Source organism: Osmerus eperlanus, chromosome 19, assembly GCF_963692335.1.
Source record: "Osmerus eperlanus chromosome 19, fOsmEpe2.1, whole genome shotgun sequence".
Lineage (NCBI taxonomy): Eukaryota > Metazoa > Chordata > Actinopteri > Osmeriformes > Osmeridae > Osmerus > Osmerus eperlanus.
In genome coordinates, this window is record NC_085036.1 from 7,983,219 (window position 1) to 7,997,631 (window position 14,413).

At 49.5% G+C, this 14,413-nt stretch overlaps 1 protein-coding gene across 1 annotated transcript in view; it reads right to left on the reverse strand.

The window, feature by feature from the left end:
- Nucleotides 1-14,413, reverse strand: part of specc1 (sperm antigen with calponin homology and coiled-coil domains 1) — a 59,469-nt gene that overhangs the window by 1,929 nt on the left and 43,127 nt on the right. The window contains 8 exon segments of the mRNA XM_062486360.1: nucleotides 2,048-2,107; nucleotides 3,608-3,724; nucleotides 9,924-10,006; nucleotides 10,009-10,025; nucleotides 11,269-11,410; nucleotides 12,871-12,943; nucleotides 13,103-13,203; nucleotides 13,682-13,833. Of these exon segments, the coding sequence (XP_062342344.1) occupies nucleotides 2,048-2,107; nucleotides 3,608-3,724; nucleotides 9,924-10,006; nucleotides 10,009-10,025; nucleotides 11,269-11,410; nucleotides 12,871-12,943; nucleotides 13,103-13,203; nucleotides 13,682-13,833 (745 nt within the window).

Genomic DNA, 14,413 nt, shown 5'->3' on the forward strand with positions numbered 1-14,413 from the left:
TTCTACGTATGCCAACATATATTGGCCCGAAGCGCTCCGAAGAAGCTCTTAGCGCTAAGAAGCTCTTAACGAGTCTGGGAAACGCGGCCATTATTTTTTGGGTTAGCTCATAAAGCCTGTACTGGGAGAATTTTCGGCAGTGTAATCTTGACCAAAACTTCAGTGAGGTCGGATGTGCCCTAACTTCACGTTTACCCTGACATGCCATGCAACCGCAGTTATGTGACTGTGTCTGTGTAAACGGCAGACTTGAAGTGAACCACGTATTCCCATTACATTCACATTAAAACCGCCTGCAATGGCCGATTTCCATTACGGGTTTTTAACTCCCAGCCCATTAGAACTTAATGCTCCCTGAGGTTAGTGTGCCCTTAAAACACTTTCTCATGGAGTCATTTGAACATTTCAGCGGGTTTAGGAGAAGGCAAACCTCCAAGTACACATCAGACCCCAGTGTTTCCCCTATGACTACTGTCACAAAACACTGGCCTCTGAGTACAAGGTTCTAAAATACATTGGTAAACTGAGGAATGTAGGACAGGGATGACACTGTCAACTTCGCTTAGAATCCAGAGGACCACTGCACTGCACTAGTGTCTGCACATACAGAACACTGTACAAGTGTATCTACACCCATGCACAAGTAGCAACCCCCTTCTGAGCTAGAGAAGTCAACATAGTTCTAGCTCAATGTAATACACCTACCTAGGGGTATGAATAAACACCAAGTCTGACTGTCAACAGACAGATTGTTCCATCTGGCTGCAGGGTTTGAGATGTCTCGAGAGCCTGATTAATCCTCTAAGTCTAAAACCTTGTTTCAGTTTGTGTGTGTGTGTGTGGCTTGTGTGCAAAGTCGAATGAACCCAGAATCTGATTATGGAGTCAACAACCACCAAAGTCATCAAGCTGCTGACAGTCCTTTTCCTAACACTTCAAACCTGCCCCTGGCTAAACCCGGCAAATGACACCCCAGAAGCCGACATTTACATTATCACCTGGAAATTGGTGTAATCAGTATAAAGTAAACCCTACCTTCCTTCATCAAAAATGTGGAAGCTGTTATACCACTTGTGTCACTAGTATGCCTGATTTCCCACAGAAACTAGGTACCTCTCTCTCTTCCTCTCCCTCCTTCATCCTCCCTCTCACCCCCACCTCCCACTCTCCATCTTTCTTTCACACACACACACACACACAGCTTTTGTACCTACAGTAGACAGAATATTGACTTTTGGGGCACATTTTCACCGAAGCAGACATGATGACAAATGACAATGCCAAGAACTAAAAGTTTGCCTTGACTCAGGACACATAAAATCCTAGTACACAGAGTACACATAAAAAGCTGACGTTTGAAAAATGGTTCATTCACCCAAATATATTAAATCAACACAGAACTCTGCCTTCCACTGACTGGCCAAGGACATCCTTATGTCAAAAAAATACTACATGTCTGGAATAGTTTTAATATTTTCAAAATCTGTGGTTAGGATAGTGAGTATACGTGTGTATTGTATAAGTGTGGTGTGTGAGCTCAAGACGCACTTGTTCCGGGAGTACAACGGCACTTAGGAATACTTGGCTGGACCTGATGTTAGTTTCCTCCAGGATCACAATGACTCGTATTGAGAGACTTGTTGCTCTTGTTGGTTAGTTGTAACGGTTTCAAATTCTTGTACTCGCTGTGAAATATTTTACTGTTGATTGTTTTTTCTACAGGTACACTCTTGCACTCTTGTGGGGAGTTTCATGTTGTTCAATTGTAACTTGTTTAACTGCATGCTCTTATGGTTCTTCCATTTGGCACTTATTTGGTTTTCCACAACGGACTTGTTTACTGGATACTTGAATATTCCTCAGCATGAGAAAGAAAAAAAATCCCGCCTGGAATATATGAGCATGAAACGTGTATAAACTGGGAAAGGATGATTGCACTTCTGTGTGGACGACCACAAATGCGGGCCTGGTGTGTGTGGCTGGATTGTATCGCTGTGTTTCTCCTGCTTCGCTGGTGTCAGGGGGGCTCTGGAGGAAGGAGACTCACCAGGGAGGGCTTGATGCCGATGCTCTCCGCCGCCTGGAATGCCAGAGCCAGATTCCGACCCTGAGGAAACACAAACAGGGCTGCCATGCTCCGCCATAACACACACACACACACACACACACACAACCTCGCCTTCCTCCTCTTCCTCCCACACATCTCTCTCTCTCCCCAACGACGGAGAGCCCCCCAGACAGCAACAAACAACACATAGATCTCCCCGAATACACCAATAAACCCCAGGTCACCCAGGTCCTAACCCCATATGGACCAGGCCCAAACATCTGTATGTCTGCGGGGTAGTAGTGGTGGTGGTGGTTGGGGGGGGGGGGGGGGTACAGCTACAGAAGTTCCTGATCTCTCCTGATCCAGTCACCCAGACCATCAAAGTAGCTGTCTTTGGCAGCCACATCTATTAAAGGGGAGACTGCTTCTTTTAGACATCTTCCAATCGTCTGACAACGCTGTGAAGGCCATGTTTTAACCCGAGGTTTGTACAGTTCTAAGGTGTCAGATAATAGCAACGTCTGCCATGTTAACACTACCAGAACATTCCGCGTTGGGGTCGAGCAGCCCTCGCCGACTGGATCGTGGAGTGGGAGTAAGCAGACGTGATACCAGGAAGTTCAGAGGCTCCCAGGAAGGAGCCATCTAGCCCTGCTGTCAGGGCCTGCTGTGGGGAGTCACTCAGCACAATGTATGGAAGCCAACACAGTCCTGGTGAATAATTCACGAGGACGAGCTTGACGGGTGGCTTTGTCTCGTATCAGGACAGAGACGACGCCCCCCCCCACCCCCCTGCATCCCCCCCCCCCCCCCCCCCCCCAGCCTGCACCAGCACCGGCGCCAGCCCTCCTCGTTTATCACCCTGGCTCTGAGGTGGAGTCCACTGGGCTTTGTTGGCAGGCCTCCTCTACATCCCTCCCGTCAGTTCACGACTGGAAATGTCCAGACGCTGAACTCATCCCCAATGACAGATGGTTCGTCGTCTCAAACGATCTTGCTGAGTGGATGCAGGATGCTTCTTTACCCTGTGAGTTCCTCAATTTCCCCCCCCCAAAAAGATTGTGAAGAACCGCGTGCAGAAGAGGAGATAGCGCGGGTGCTTGGGTGCGGCCGCCCCAGGGCCCTGTGCCAAGTAGGGGCTCCTCAAACCGATCTTCCATCACTTGACAAGAACGCAAAACACTACATTCCAAGCAGACACGTCGCTGTCAATCAGCTGTCGCTGTCCGTGGTGTTGTAACATTGTTACTTGACTGGCAAACTGTTGTTTTCTTTGTTCGTCAATACAAACTTGTAATTTTGTTTTGCTTTTCTTTGTGTTTTATTTGACATACTTGGCTCAAAAAGTGACACATTATAACATATGCATTCATCAGCTATTTTACTGTTGTTTTTTTACGGTTTTAATTTAAAAATGACTTGGAAGCAGAGGGCCCAGTGATGAAGCTCAGCCCTCACTGTACTGACAGTCTAGCTCCGCCCCTGACTGTGTGTGTGTGTGTGTGTGTGTGTGGGGGGGGGGGGGGGGGGGTATTAGCAGACAGTACATGATTCTACCTTGTCTTGACTGATGAGTTCCTGGTAAGGGATGTGGGCGGGCAGGTAGGTGTGCAGGAGGGCACAGAATGCCAGTCCATCACTCCAACTGCTGCTGAAGTTGGTCACATCTATGTTCTGGAAGAGACGGAGAGAGAGAGAGAGAGAGAGAGAGAGAGAGAGTGAGGGAGTGATGGATGGATGGATGGATGGATGGAGGGAGGGAGGGAGGGAGGGAGGGAGGGAAAAACAGAGTCAAGTAAATAGATGGACAGATAAAAAGATAGATAGTACAAAAGGAGTGGAGGAGGGGGAGCGAGGCCACAGACAATGAGCTTCAGTACGCTACACTCTCGCTTGTTCCTCTTCCAGAGGAAAGTAATGGCCTGAACTAATGGCCTACTTAAGCATGCTTAGGACCAAGGATGGACATTAAACGGCTCACCAACGCATGTGAGCACAGGAAGCAAGTCACACAAATGAAAGCTAATGAGGTTCCAGCCTGCATCGACTACTACGGCAAAGCAGATAGGCCGGGCCACGTGTCCTTGGTTCACTTGCTTTGCGGCGAGATGAGGAGCTGCTCCAAGTGCTCCTTTAAAGCTCTTTTGTTTTGTCATCTCTCGACTTCCCAGTCTGAAATCTGCACAGTAGCACGTCCAGGATTCCAATGAGTATGAGTATGTGCGTGTGTGTGCATCTAAAGACCACCACCCCATACACACCGTTGAGGGTGTGTGACCAGAAGACAGAGCCTGTTGTCTCCCCACACCCTCTCCAGACCTTTATCATGAGTCGGGGGGGGGTCTCTGTAGGATACACAGCTATTTCCTGTGTCCTTCCCTTCCATGTGCTGCCAGAGGAGACTTTGGGAACAGGGACCCCTGGGAACGTCCCTCGCCCCCCGTAGACCAGACACCCCATTACTCCTTTTGGATTGGCTTTCATCCATTCCCCTCAGGGTGACCCCCCCTGTCGCTTGGCTGGTCCCCCCACGGGCTGCCATGGCCAGGTCAGGGAGGCCACAACCCTGCGCAGAGGGTTCCCAGATCCACCACTGTCCTGACCAGATGCTGCTCGGTCTAGTTCAAGGGAAAAGAACAACAAAATGAACAACTGCTTCTGACCTGTGAAGTAAACAATACTGTAGTGGCACGGGACTTGTAAAAAAAACAAAAAAAAACAAAAAAACAAACGGCAGCTTATAGTCAGTATTGTGGTGATAAGCCAATCCAATCAGAGAGTGGGAGAGAGAGTGAGAGAGAATCTCCCTTCCACTCAGCCCAGGGTGACAGGAACGGTGGGGCAGACCGGTAGCACAGTCCAGGTCCGATGCAACGTGGGATGTGTAATCTCTCCCCAGCCTGCAGGACATGCCCTGCTATGTAGGCGGACATTCCTCACATACTTCCTGTATCTTTCTCCTGGGTGGATGGACTGACTGCAGCTCAAGACCACAGGAACACAATCACACGGACACACAGATCCACACACACACACACAGAACAGGGACTGACTAACAGACAATGGCACACAAGCTGGCCAGCGAGGAAGAGAAGGGATGACTGACAGGGAGGGGGGGGTTGTGCTGGGCGGGGGAGGGGGGGGGAGTTCAATTGGGTGTGGGTTGCAAGCCTGTTTCGACGAGCCTGGACACACATCCTGGTCTGGCCCGACCCTGTGGGCGTGTTGGAGGGGGAGGAGGGGAAGGGCAGCCATGAATGCTGGAACAACAGCAGACAGCTACAGAGCCCTGGGAGCTGGCTCGGAAAAGCAAACACAGTATCAAGCGACAGGAAACGTCTCGCTCCGCACAAAAGGCAGAGCTCGGCTGCCTGATAGAACCAGAGACACAGGGAGAGACAGAGAGAGACAGAGAGAGTCCGATTGCCAGAGAACGAGACGGAACCAAACGTTTATTGCCAATGCTGTACCTCGCCAAGCCAGCTGGAGATAACATCTATGGTAACTAAGGTGTCATCAAGCACCACCGCTGGCCTCTACAAAACCACCATAACTGAACAAACACAAGAGGCTACCAGCTGTCCTCAACCGCCCATCAGCGTAGAAGCATATCCAGCCACACAAAGTGAATTTTCCTGTGCTTTAACAGCATTTTGTAAGTGAACCCGTGACTGGTATAAAGTAAGTAGATGTGGTCTGAGGCTGGAGTATGGGAGTAAACGTCCGGTGCGCCCAGTCGGTTATTTAACACATGACGGTGCTGAAGCCTTGAGGGTGAGAGACTGGCGGGCTCACACACCGTAACGCGCGCGCATACACACACACGCGTTAACGCACACAGTGTTAAAACCCCATCAGTGTGGCCTGGTAAAGCAGGAAACAACAACAGAGTTAAGTGACAGATCAGCTCTCTCCCTCTCTCTCTCTCTCCCTCTCTCTCCCTCTCTCCCTCCCTCTCTCTCCCTCTCTCTCCCTCTCTCTCTCTCTCTCTCTCTGCCTCCCTCTCCCTCTCTCCCTCTCTCCCTCTCTCCCTCTCTCTCCCTGTCTCCCTCTCTCTCCCTGTCTCTCCCTCTCTCTCCCTCTCTCCCTCTCTCTCTCCCTCTCTCCCTCTCTCTCCCTCTCTCTCCCTCTCTCTCCCTCTCTCCCTCTCTCCCTCTCTCTCCCTCTCTCTCCCTCTCTCTCCCTCTCTCCCTCTCTCTCCCTACAGGAATAGAGGGGGGAACAACCCGGCAGAGCGGACGACGGAGAAGACGAAGAGGACAAAGACAGGAGTAGGGGGCAGTGACGGGCCACGCAGGGTGAGTCATCATCACGAGTCCCGACACGATGAAAGCCCTGGAAGGGACAGGACACCAACAGCCCCGGGCTGGTCCAGAGGAGCCAGGCAAGGTCACCTCGCTGGAGCTAACCAGAGGGCGCACCCAGAGCAGCCTGCACGAGCGCACGCAATTGCAGGAGGCCACAGGCCTCTCACACGCCTCGGAGCCCAGAGAGCTGGGGAGGTTCAGTTGAACAGGAGAGAGACAATCCGCTTGAATGTTCGGTTGAACATCCCCAGCTGAAAGGCGTCTGTGGCGAAGTTGCTTCCTGTCTCCCTCTATCCCTGGTGGTACTTGAACAGGAAAACGGTTTTTCGGGGGAATTTTCTAGCGGAACGCATACCAACCCCCCCGATCCCCTCCTTCCAGGCAGTCTTGTGACATACATGTTATATATGTGAACACAGCCTCCCCCCCTCTCTCCTCCCCTGGTTTACAGTAAGTCCCTTCCTCGCACGGCGGGGGGCGCCCTGCCCCCCCCCCCCCACCTAGTACGGGTGTTTGTGTTTGTTTCCCAGAGAGGGCCGGATGAAGAGCTCCTCCTCTGACCCAGCTGAGACTGCGTCGCGACCAGACTCTCTCATTGTTCCCAACCTGAACAAACAGCGCTTTTATTTATGTTTTTCTTGTTTTGGTTAATTGAGAGAAAGAAAAAAAAAAACTTGCAGAGCCAACCTAAATAAGGACATCAAAGAGCAGGTGGGGGAAAGGCAACAGAATGCAGTGGGAAACCGAGGCTATGATAAAGGTAATGAGAAAAGCGAGGGAAAACGGAACGCTACAACCGAACAACACGACAACAAATCCATATCATCTCCCTGTTGGAGCCGAGATTCCACCGAATCGAATCTCAATCCCAAACAGTTCGTTAGTCATGCGTGTAGCGTCTCTGTGTTGACATGAGTGGATGATGTGACTCTCGGAGCGTCTCTGTGTGTGTGTGTGTGTGTGTGTGTGTGTGTCGGTTTCCTGTGGGAGATTCAGCAGTGGCTTCAGATCCCACCGGGGCTGGTCAATCACCCTCCTTCCTGAAGGATCGATCACCTCTTCCTCTGATAACCTGACATTTCACCCAGCCAGGTGTGTCAACAGTGATCCATTGTCATTCACCTCCACGCGCCGAGTTGTGCTGCTGCGCCAGTCCAAGCTCTTGTCTACCCTACCGCACGTGCTCTCCTCCTCACCATTACAACAGCAGCGTTCTGTGAGTAGAGTGTGTGGGTGTATGAGAGTGTGTGTTTTTGTGCGTGCGTGGGTGTTAACCACGTTTACGTTTATTCCCAGAGGGGTCAAATCGATTAGTATTCCGAAGCCGACCGCTGGTACACATATCGACAGGTCTGAACACACACACACGGCAGGTCGGCCGTCGGCGTCAGCGAGCCATATTTGGGCAGATGGGTCCGGTGGGATGCGAGCGGACCGCCACGTACGCCCTCCCACACCATCGTCCGCCGCGGCGAGTCGCATCCAATCGCAGCACCCTGACCCACAACGTGTTAACGACCATCAGAGAGCATCGTGGCAGATTCCATGACGGGATTACCTTTGTGCGAAAGTCATTGAAGACACGTTTGGGGGATCGGCTGAAACTGATATCTGGATTCGACACTGAGACGAGTGCGGGGAGCAGACGTTGTTCTGACGCACCTCCAGCCGCCTGCCGTCCCCCGGACGCCCACAGCCCAGGTGTCTGCGACAGTGCTGTCCATCTCCGGGACGTTAGCCAGCTAATTAGTGCTCGTCTCCCGGGAGTCCTGCCTGACGCACAGGCACTCTTGCCTGCTCTGACCTTTTCCCCCAGCCCAGATTAAGCTCAATTTGCGTCCCGTGTCCATCCACGGTAACCTTTTCCCCGGCCATATGATGTGAGGGGGCCTGTGGCCATATCTGTTCCTTCCCAGTAATGAACCCAGCAGACGCAGCCCCTGAGCTGGTTACTGTAACAACAACAACCCAATCCCCCCCCCCCCCCCCCCCCCCCCCCACGCTCTAACCGTCTATGTTACAGTGAGAGAAGATGCCTGCATGTGCAGTCACACAGCCATCCAATCACGTGTCCGGGGCCGAATCTCTGTAACCCTCTAGAGAGATTCCAAATGATCTGGTTCGGATTAATGGGTGTCGAGATATATTATTCCTTGGGTACATAAGAGGTCTGACAAGTCTGTTACTGATTAGGCGTGATTCCAAGAAAGAGAGGGCTGTCCTCACATTGGTGATTGATCCGGCGCAGGTCTTAAAGTTCATTCTCCTGGATGATCGATTGATTACCAGAAAAGGCTGTTAAACTGAAAATCTCGGGAGGTATCTGACTGAAGTTCAAGGGACAAAAGGGGGTTGAGGGGGGGGGGGGGGTGTTCATATATAAGAGCAAGAACTATTCATTCCATAAAGTGAAAAATGTCCAGCTATTAGTTAAAGCCTCTTACTGCATTCCAGAACCTACAAAGTGACGTCCCGCTGTAGAGCTGAGTAGTGAAGGAGGCTCATGCTATACAGGAGGTTGTGAAGGAGGGTGACCTCCAAAGCAGCACCATCCCAGTTCATGGTGAGGAGCCAGGCTATCGCTTGGTCAGATCTTTCCATCATACAGGATTTGCCGCATCCTCACGAACAGCAGCAATGAATCAGAAATAATCCAGCGTTGCGACAGACTGGAAATACAGAGGTGACTCGAAGCACAAACACTGATTGGACGGCACATCCGATTGTTAAGGCTGCTAACGGCCAATAGGGTCAGCGCTGACGGAAGAGGTCCTCATCACCTTGTCTTTGTGCTCTGTCATGCTAGATACCCCAGCCATCTGGACAGAGCCCAGACTTCGGATGCATGTTATGCCCAGGTTTGGGTGTTGCTGTTGGCTAGCACACCCCGCAGCGATGGAATGTCAGGGCTTTGGACAAACCCCCATTCCTTGCTTTTTATTTACTGGCTGGAACCTTCGCTCCAGCTAAGGGCTTTAGCGCTAGTTAGCTTGGATGCTGGCTCTAATCTTAGTGAGTCTAATCTGCTGCGTAAACAGGCTATTACGCTACTTATGGGGCTGAACCAGGTGAACGTGAGCCCTCAGCTCGATGGGCACAATGACTTGAAAGGTGAAAAAAATGTGTTTTTGCTGTTAATCCATGTTGTTGCCTTGGACCTTGATTGAATCTTCTATACACAAGGGGAGGACAAATGAGGTGATGGTTAGTTTGTAAATACAACATAATGACTCAATGTCATGATGAATCTGAAATACGAGAAAGAGAGAGGGGGGGGTAGAGGGAAAAAGAGAGACAGAGACAGAATGAGAGGATGAGACAGACACGAAGAGAGTGAGTGAGAGAGACACACAGAGAGAGAGAGAGAGAGAGAGAGAGAGAGAGAGAGAGAGAGAGAGAGAGAGAGAGAGAGAGAGAGAGAGAGAGAGAGAGAGAGAGAGAGATGAGAGAGAGAGAGAGAGAGAGAGAGAGAGAGAGAGAGAGAGAGAGAGAGAGAGAGAGAGAGAGAGAGAATGAGCCATTTCGATTTTAAGAGAGGCTGTTGACCCCTGAGCCCTGACCCTTACCGGATAGCCTTCTGTTTTCTTCTGGCACCACTTCAGTAGAGCGTTCCTCTTAGATCCCCCATACTCCCGTGCTAGCGCAGCCAAGGGTCTTTTCTTTCCACACTGTCACCAGGGACACACACCACAGCCATGGTCAGACAGGGAAACACTCATGGCATGTGTGTGTGTACGTGTACGTGTGTGGGTGTGTGTGTGCGGAAGATATGTGAGTGTGCGGGAGTCCTCGTGTAGCCCGTAACCATAACACTGTGATGTTATATTCCTGTGTATTCTATGGGGTGTTCCTCCCTGGGGAAGCTAATCAGAGCTGGGTTTGCAGCTATGGGAAGGCTGGGAGCGCCATGGTCATTGCACTGAGAACGAACACTCACTGCATGTGCTCAGGGCCTTGTTGACTTCTTTAATGGATAGGCTGAGCCTCAACACTGTCTACGGACTGGTTAGCCATCGTGATAAAGCATGTTGTTGAAGACACTGTGGGTGGTACGACACACTGACAACACTTAGAACTCCAAACCAAACCAAACACTGGGAGTCTCGGAAAAGGTCGTGCTTTCGATCGTACATGTGATATGTGTGCGTGTTTGATTACGATTCAAGAAAAATAAATGGAAAAGATTTGCGCACATTTCTGTCTTCCAACTGTCCTTTCAGGACTGCATTTAGGAGTTGACTGGGTTGAGATAATAGAGGACTCCCATAAGGAAACATAACTGGATATAATTCAGTTCAATGAGTTTCCAGTAACAAACACATCCCATTGTTTGTTTAATATTTCTTAAGGACCCTGCCAAGTTTACATGGAGAGCTCTTCTCTGAAACACTGTCCAGACACATCTGACTGGGGGAATTGTATAGCGAGCGAGCATCATAATGACCTCGGCCTGTAGTTTATCAGTGCGCTAAAAGCTGATATTCGACTGAGAGTGCGTCACAAATGTATCCTGTATGTGACGTGATGTTTCGAGAGAGGTCAACGACTGGGCCACCGTGTTCAAAAGAGTTCATCTCGATTGACTGTTGATTGATAGTGAAATAATAAGAGCGAGGCAATGCCATCGAATTTCATTTCATGCTAGGACTGGTAATGTCATTCCTTTCCGTCTGTTTCAGTTCCTCTTCAGCTCATCAATCCTGCACAGTATTGCCTTGCTGAAACAGCTGATGTCTGAGTCAGCTCTCTGCCAAACACAATAGTGTGGGTGATGTACCTGAGCTAGCTATTAGCCTCGTCACATCTACCTGCACCTGAAGTAGCTGTTGGCCTTGTTGTATCTCCCTGCTGTATCTCCCTGCTGTATCTCCCTGTGTCTGAGCTAGCTGTATCTCCCTGCTGTATCTGTACCTGAGCTTGCTGTTGGCCTTGTTGTAGCTGTAGCAGCTGGGCCGGCTGAGGTTGGCGGGGGTCTTGATGACCGACTCCAGAGAGGGGCTCTTCCTCATCAGGCTGTTGGGCTTCATGTCATCCCCTCCACCCCCCAACTTATCTGAGGAGAGGGGAGGAGGGAAGGAAGGAGGGAGGAGGGGATGATAAGGATATGTTGGACAGAGGAATGGGGGGAGGGGGGGGTGACAGAGGAGGGGTGGGAGGGACAGAAAGGAGAAGATAAACATGGCTGGCCCTTACGAAAAAGAAGTATACTTCAAGTTTAATTTGTAAGTATACTTAAGTATAAACAGCACAACAATGACAATTACCATGCAACAAAACACTACATTCTAAGCAGACACATTACAAAAACGAAATTCATGAAGTTACATTTGTATTTTGAACAAACTGCAAATTTATCAGCAAATTTTAACACTATTTACAGCCTTGCATCATGGGAATTGACCAGCCAATTAGCCACGCTATCTTCATTTTTTCAAGTCGTCATTTCGTTCTTCAGTCAGTTTAACGGTATAACCTTCAAATGCATAATGCAACCCTTCTGTCTGCTTCTTTCTCAAGTAGCTTTTTTGTTTTTCCATGAATACTCCAATTGATAATTATTAGTATAAGAGTATAGGGCTTCAAAATGTTTTGGCAGTAATTAAGGTTACAGCTTCAGTAACAAAAAAGATTCAATGTGCAATGCATAATAGATTTTCCTAGACATGAATAATTATAATATACAAGATGGATCCACATTTTTTAACTTGTTATGTACTTTAAAAGTATTTTGACAGTTTTTGCTGTATAATAAAGAAAACGTATGAAAACGTATGTAAAAGAAAACGTATATATATATATATATTTGATATACTTCTTAAAAGTATATCAAAAGTGAACTATTTTCGAAGTATACTTCTTAAAAGTATATAAAAAGTGAACTTAATGTGTACTATCCATATTTTTGGTAACTTATAGTATACTTTAATATACTTCTTTTTCGTAAGGGGGATATTATACTGGAACATTCCGTCTTGTCGGTGTCTCTCTCACAGTACTCTGATTACTTTTCCGGGACCTTCTAGACCTGCACCAAAGACCAAGTTAAGTCAAATGACTTAGACACTGTGTATCTGGTGGTCTACTGCTTGGCTGGGTAACAAAAATAGCATAATGTGCTGAAACCTTTCATTAGTTGTCCTTTGTCCAAACACAAGCTGGATAGAATCAACTTTCTTCATTAGTTTCACTTAACAGTGACCACTTAAAGCCCTAAACAGACTAGACGTTTGAACAAGTAATTTTCCAGAGTGGTAAATCATAGTAGCGTCCTGTCCCTGTGGATTCATGAGAAAACCAAGATGGCCGACTACAGTGGAGGAAATGGGGATGATCACACTGAGTAGAGCGCACACCAGAAAACCACAGAGAGAGCCAATACTTCCACTGTACACAGTGCTGCTTGATTCTTACAACAGTTGCTTGTAACACAACACATGGCTGACAAACAGATGTAAGGAAAACAGATTGGCTGAAAGGGTGTCTGTTTGGACTAAACGAAAAGTCGCAGCTCACCTGGATGGGAAAAGTCCCCGTGATTGATCCTTTTCTCCAGTGTCTTGGAGAGGGGCTTGATGTACGAATGTCTCTACAAAACAACAACAACAGCAGGCATTCAACATTAACATGAGCCCTCCTCATGACGAGAATGACTGGCATTTGAGTCATGTGTTATGCTATGACGTTTATTGGTAGGCTTGGGGGAGAGGCTCTGTGAGGCCGGCCCTGGGAGAAGAAGGGTCCGTACCTGGACGGGGGAGACGGCAGCGGCCGGGGCGCTGCGGACGGGGATGCCACTCAGGGGACTGCGCGGGGACGAGTGCATCTGGACCGAGTGCCCCGGACAGTCTGGAAGACACAGCAAAACACATCGGATGACGCCTCGCGTCACGGAGCACGGGACCGTTTCTCGGGTTGAAAAGATATTTGGGAGAAAAAAAACGCATGTGGTTGGGCTTTCCCATGGCAGGCACCTGCCAATCTTAATTGAGTTGATATGGTGTATCGGGGGAGGGTTTGTGTCAACACCATGTGGTTTTCCTTCATTCCCCTTCCTCCACAGAATATCTGGAATTGTTTGCAACATCTCCCCCGTGATTCAACAGACCGGCCTCTCAAAATAAAAAACGTTTCCATCCCGCCGGCTGGACAGATCTACGGGGACCTCTGCCGCCCACACAGCACAGCTCCGGGCAGCCACACAGACGACCTTGCGTGGCTTTAGCGGATTACATTACGTTAACCTTATGGTGACTGACAGCTGTTGTTCTCCTGAACAAAAACCCTGGCCCGCTTGGTTGGTGTATATGTGTGCGCGTGTGCTCACTCTGCACAGCTGTGTCGAAGGACTTGATGAGGGACTTGACCGTGGCTCCCGGCTCCGACGTGGCGTTGCCGTCGGCGTCCGCGGGCGGGGTCTGGATGGCGCCGGTCGCACACCAATGAGGGCCCGACGGACTCCCCTCGTCCAATCGCGTCCTGCAGGGGGGGGGGGGGGGGCGAGAGAACGACACACCATCACCGTGTAGGAACACCCACGGGCAAGAGGAAGAACTGTGTGGAACCGGGCGGAGCTCACTCGCCCACATTTAACAGCGTGGTCTGTGTCTAAGGAAACTCACGAAACATCCAACATTGCCACTAAGCAAGATAAGACATGCGTCTTATCTTGTTGCCGCCTCCAACCACCCCCAGCTTCCTCCTTTGGTTCTATCTCACTATTTCAGGGGGGGGGGGGGAAGATGGAGATTGTATAGCTCTGTCGTCAATTGGGTATCTTTGACATGACGCCAAGACGTGCCATACTGTCAAAGTGTCGATGGGTATTTACTGCTTCGACGTGACCTGAGCCTACCTTCCAAAAACGAATGTTGACATGTACAGAGTCTGTACAAACAATGCACACATTTCTTAACTCTCTTTTTGAACTCTCATCGCAAAGGCAATAGTTAACTAGCTGGATAATATCAAAACAATGGCTCAATCAATCTTACATAGCCAGCCAATGATGAGATGTTTGCTCAGTACATTGCCTGACCAGTGTAATATTTGCTCAACA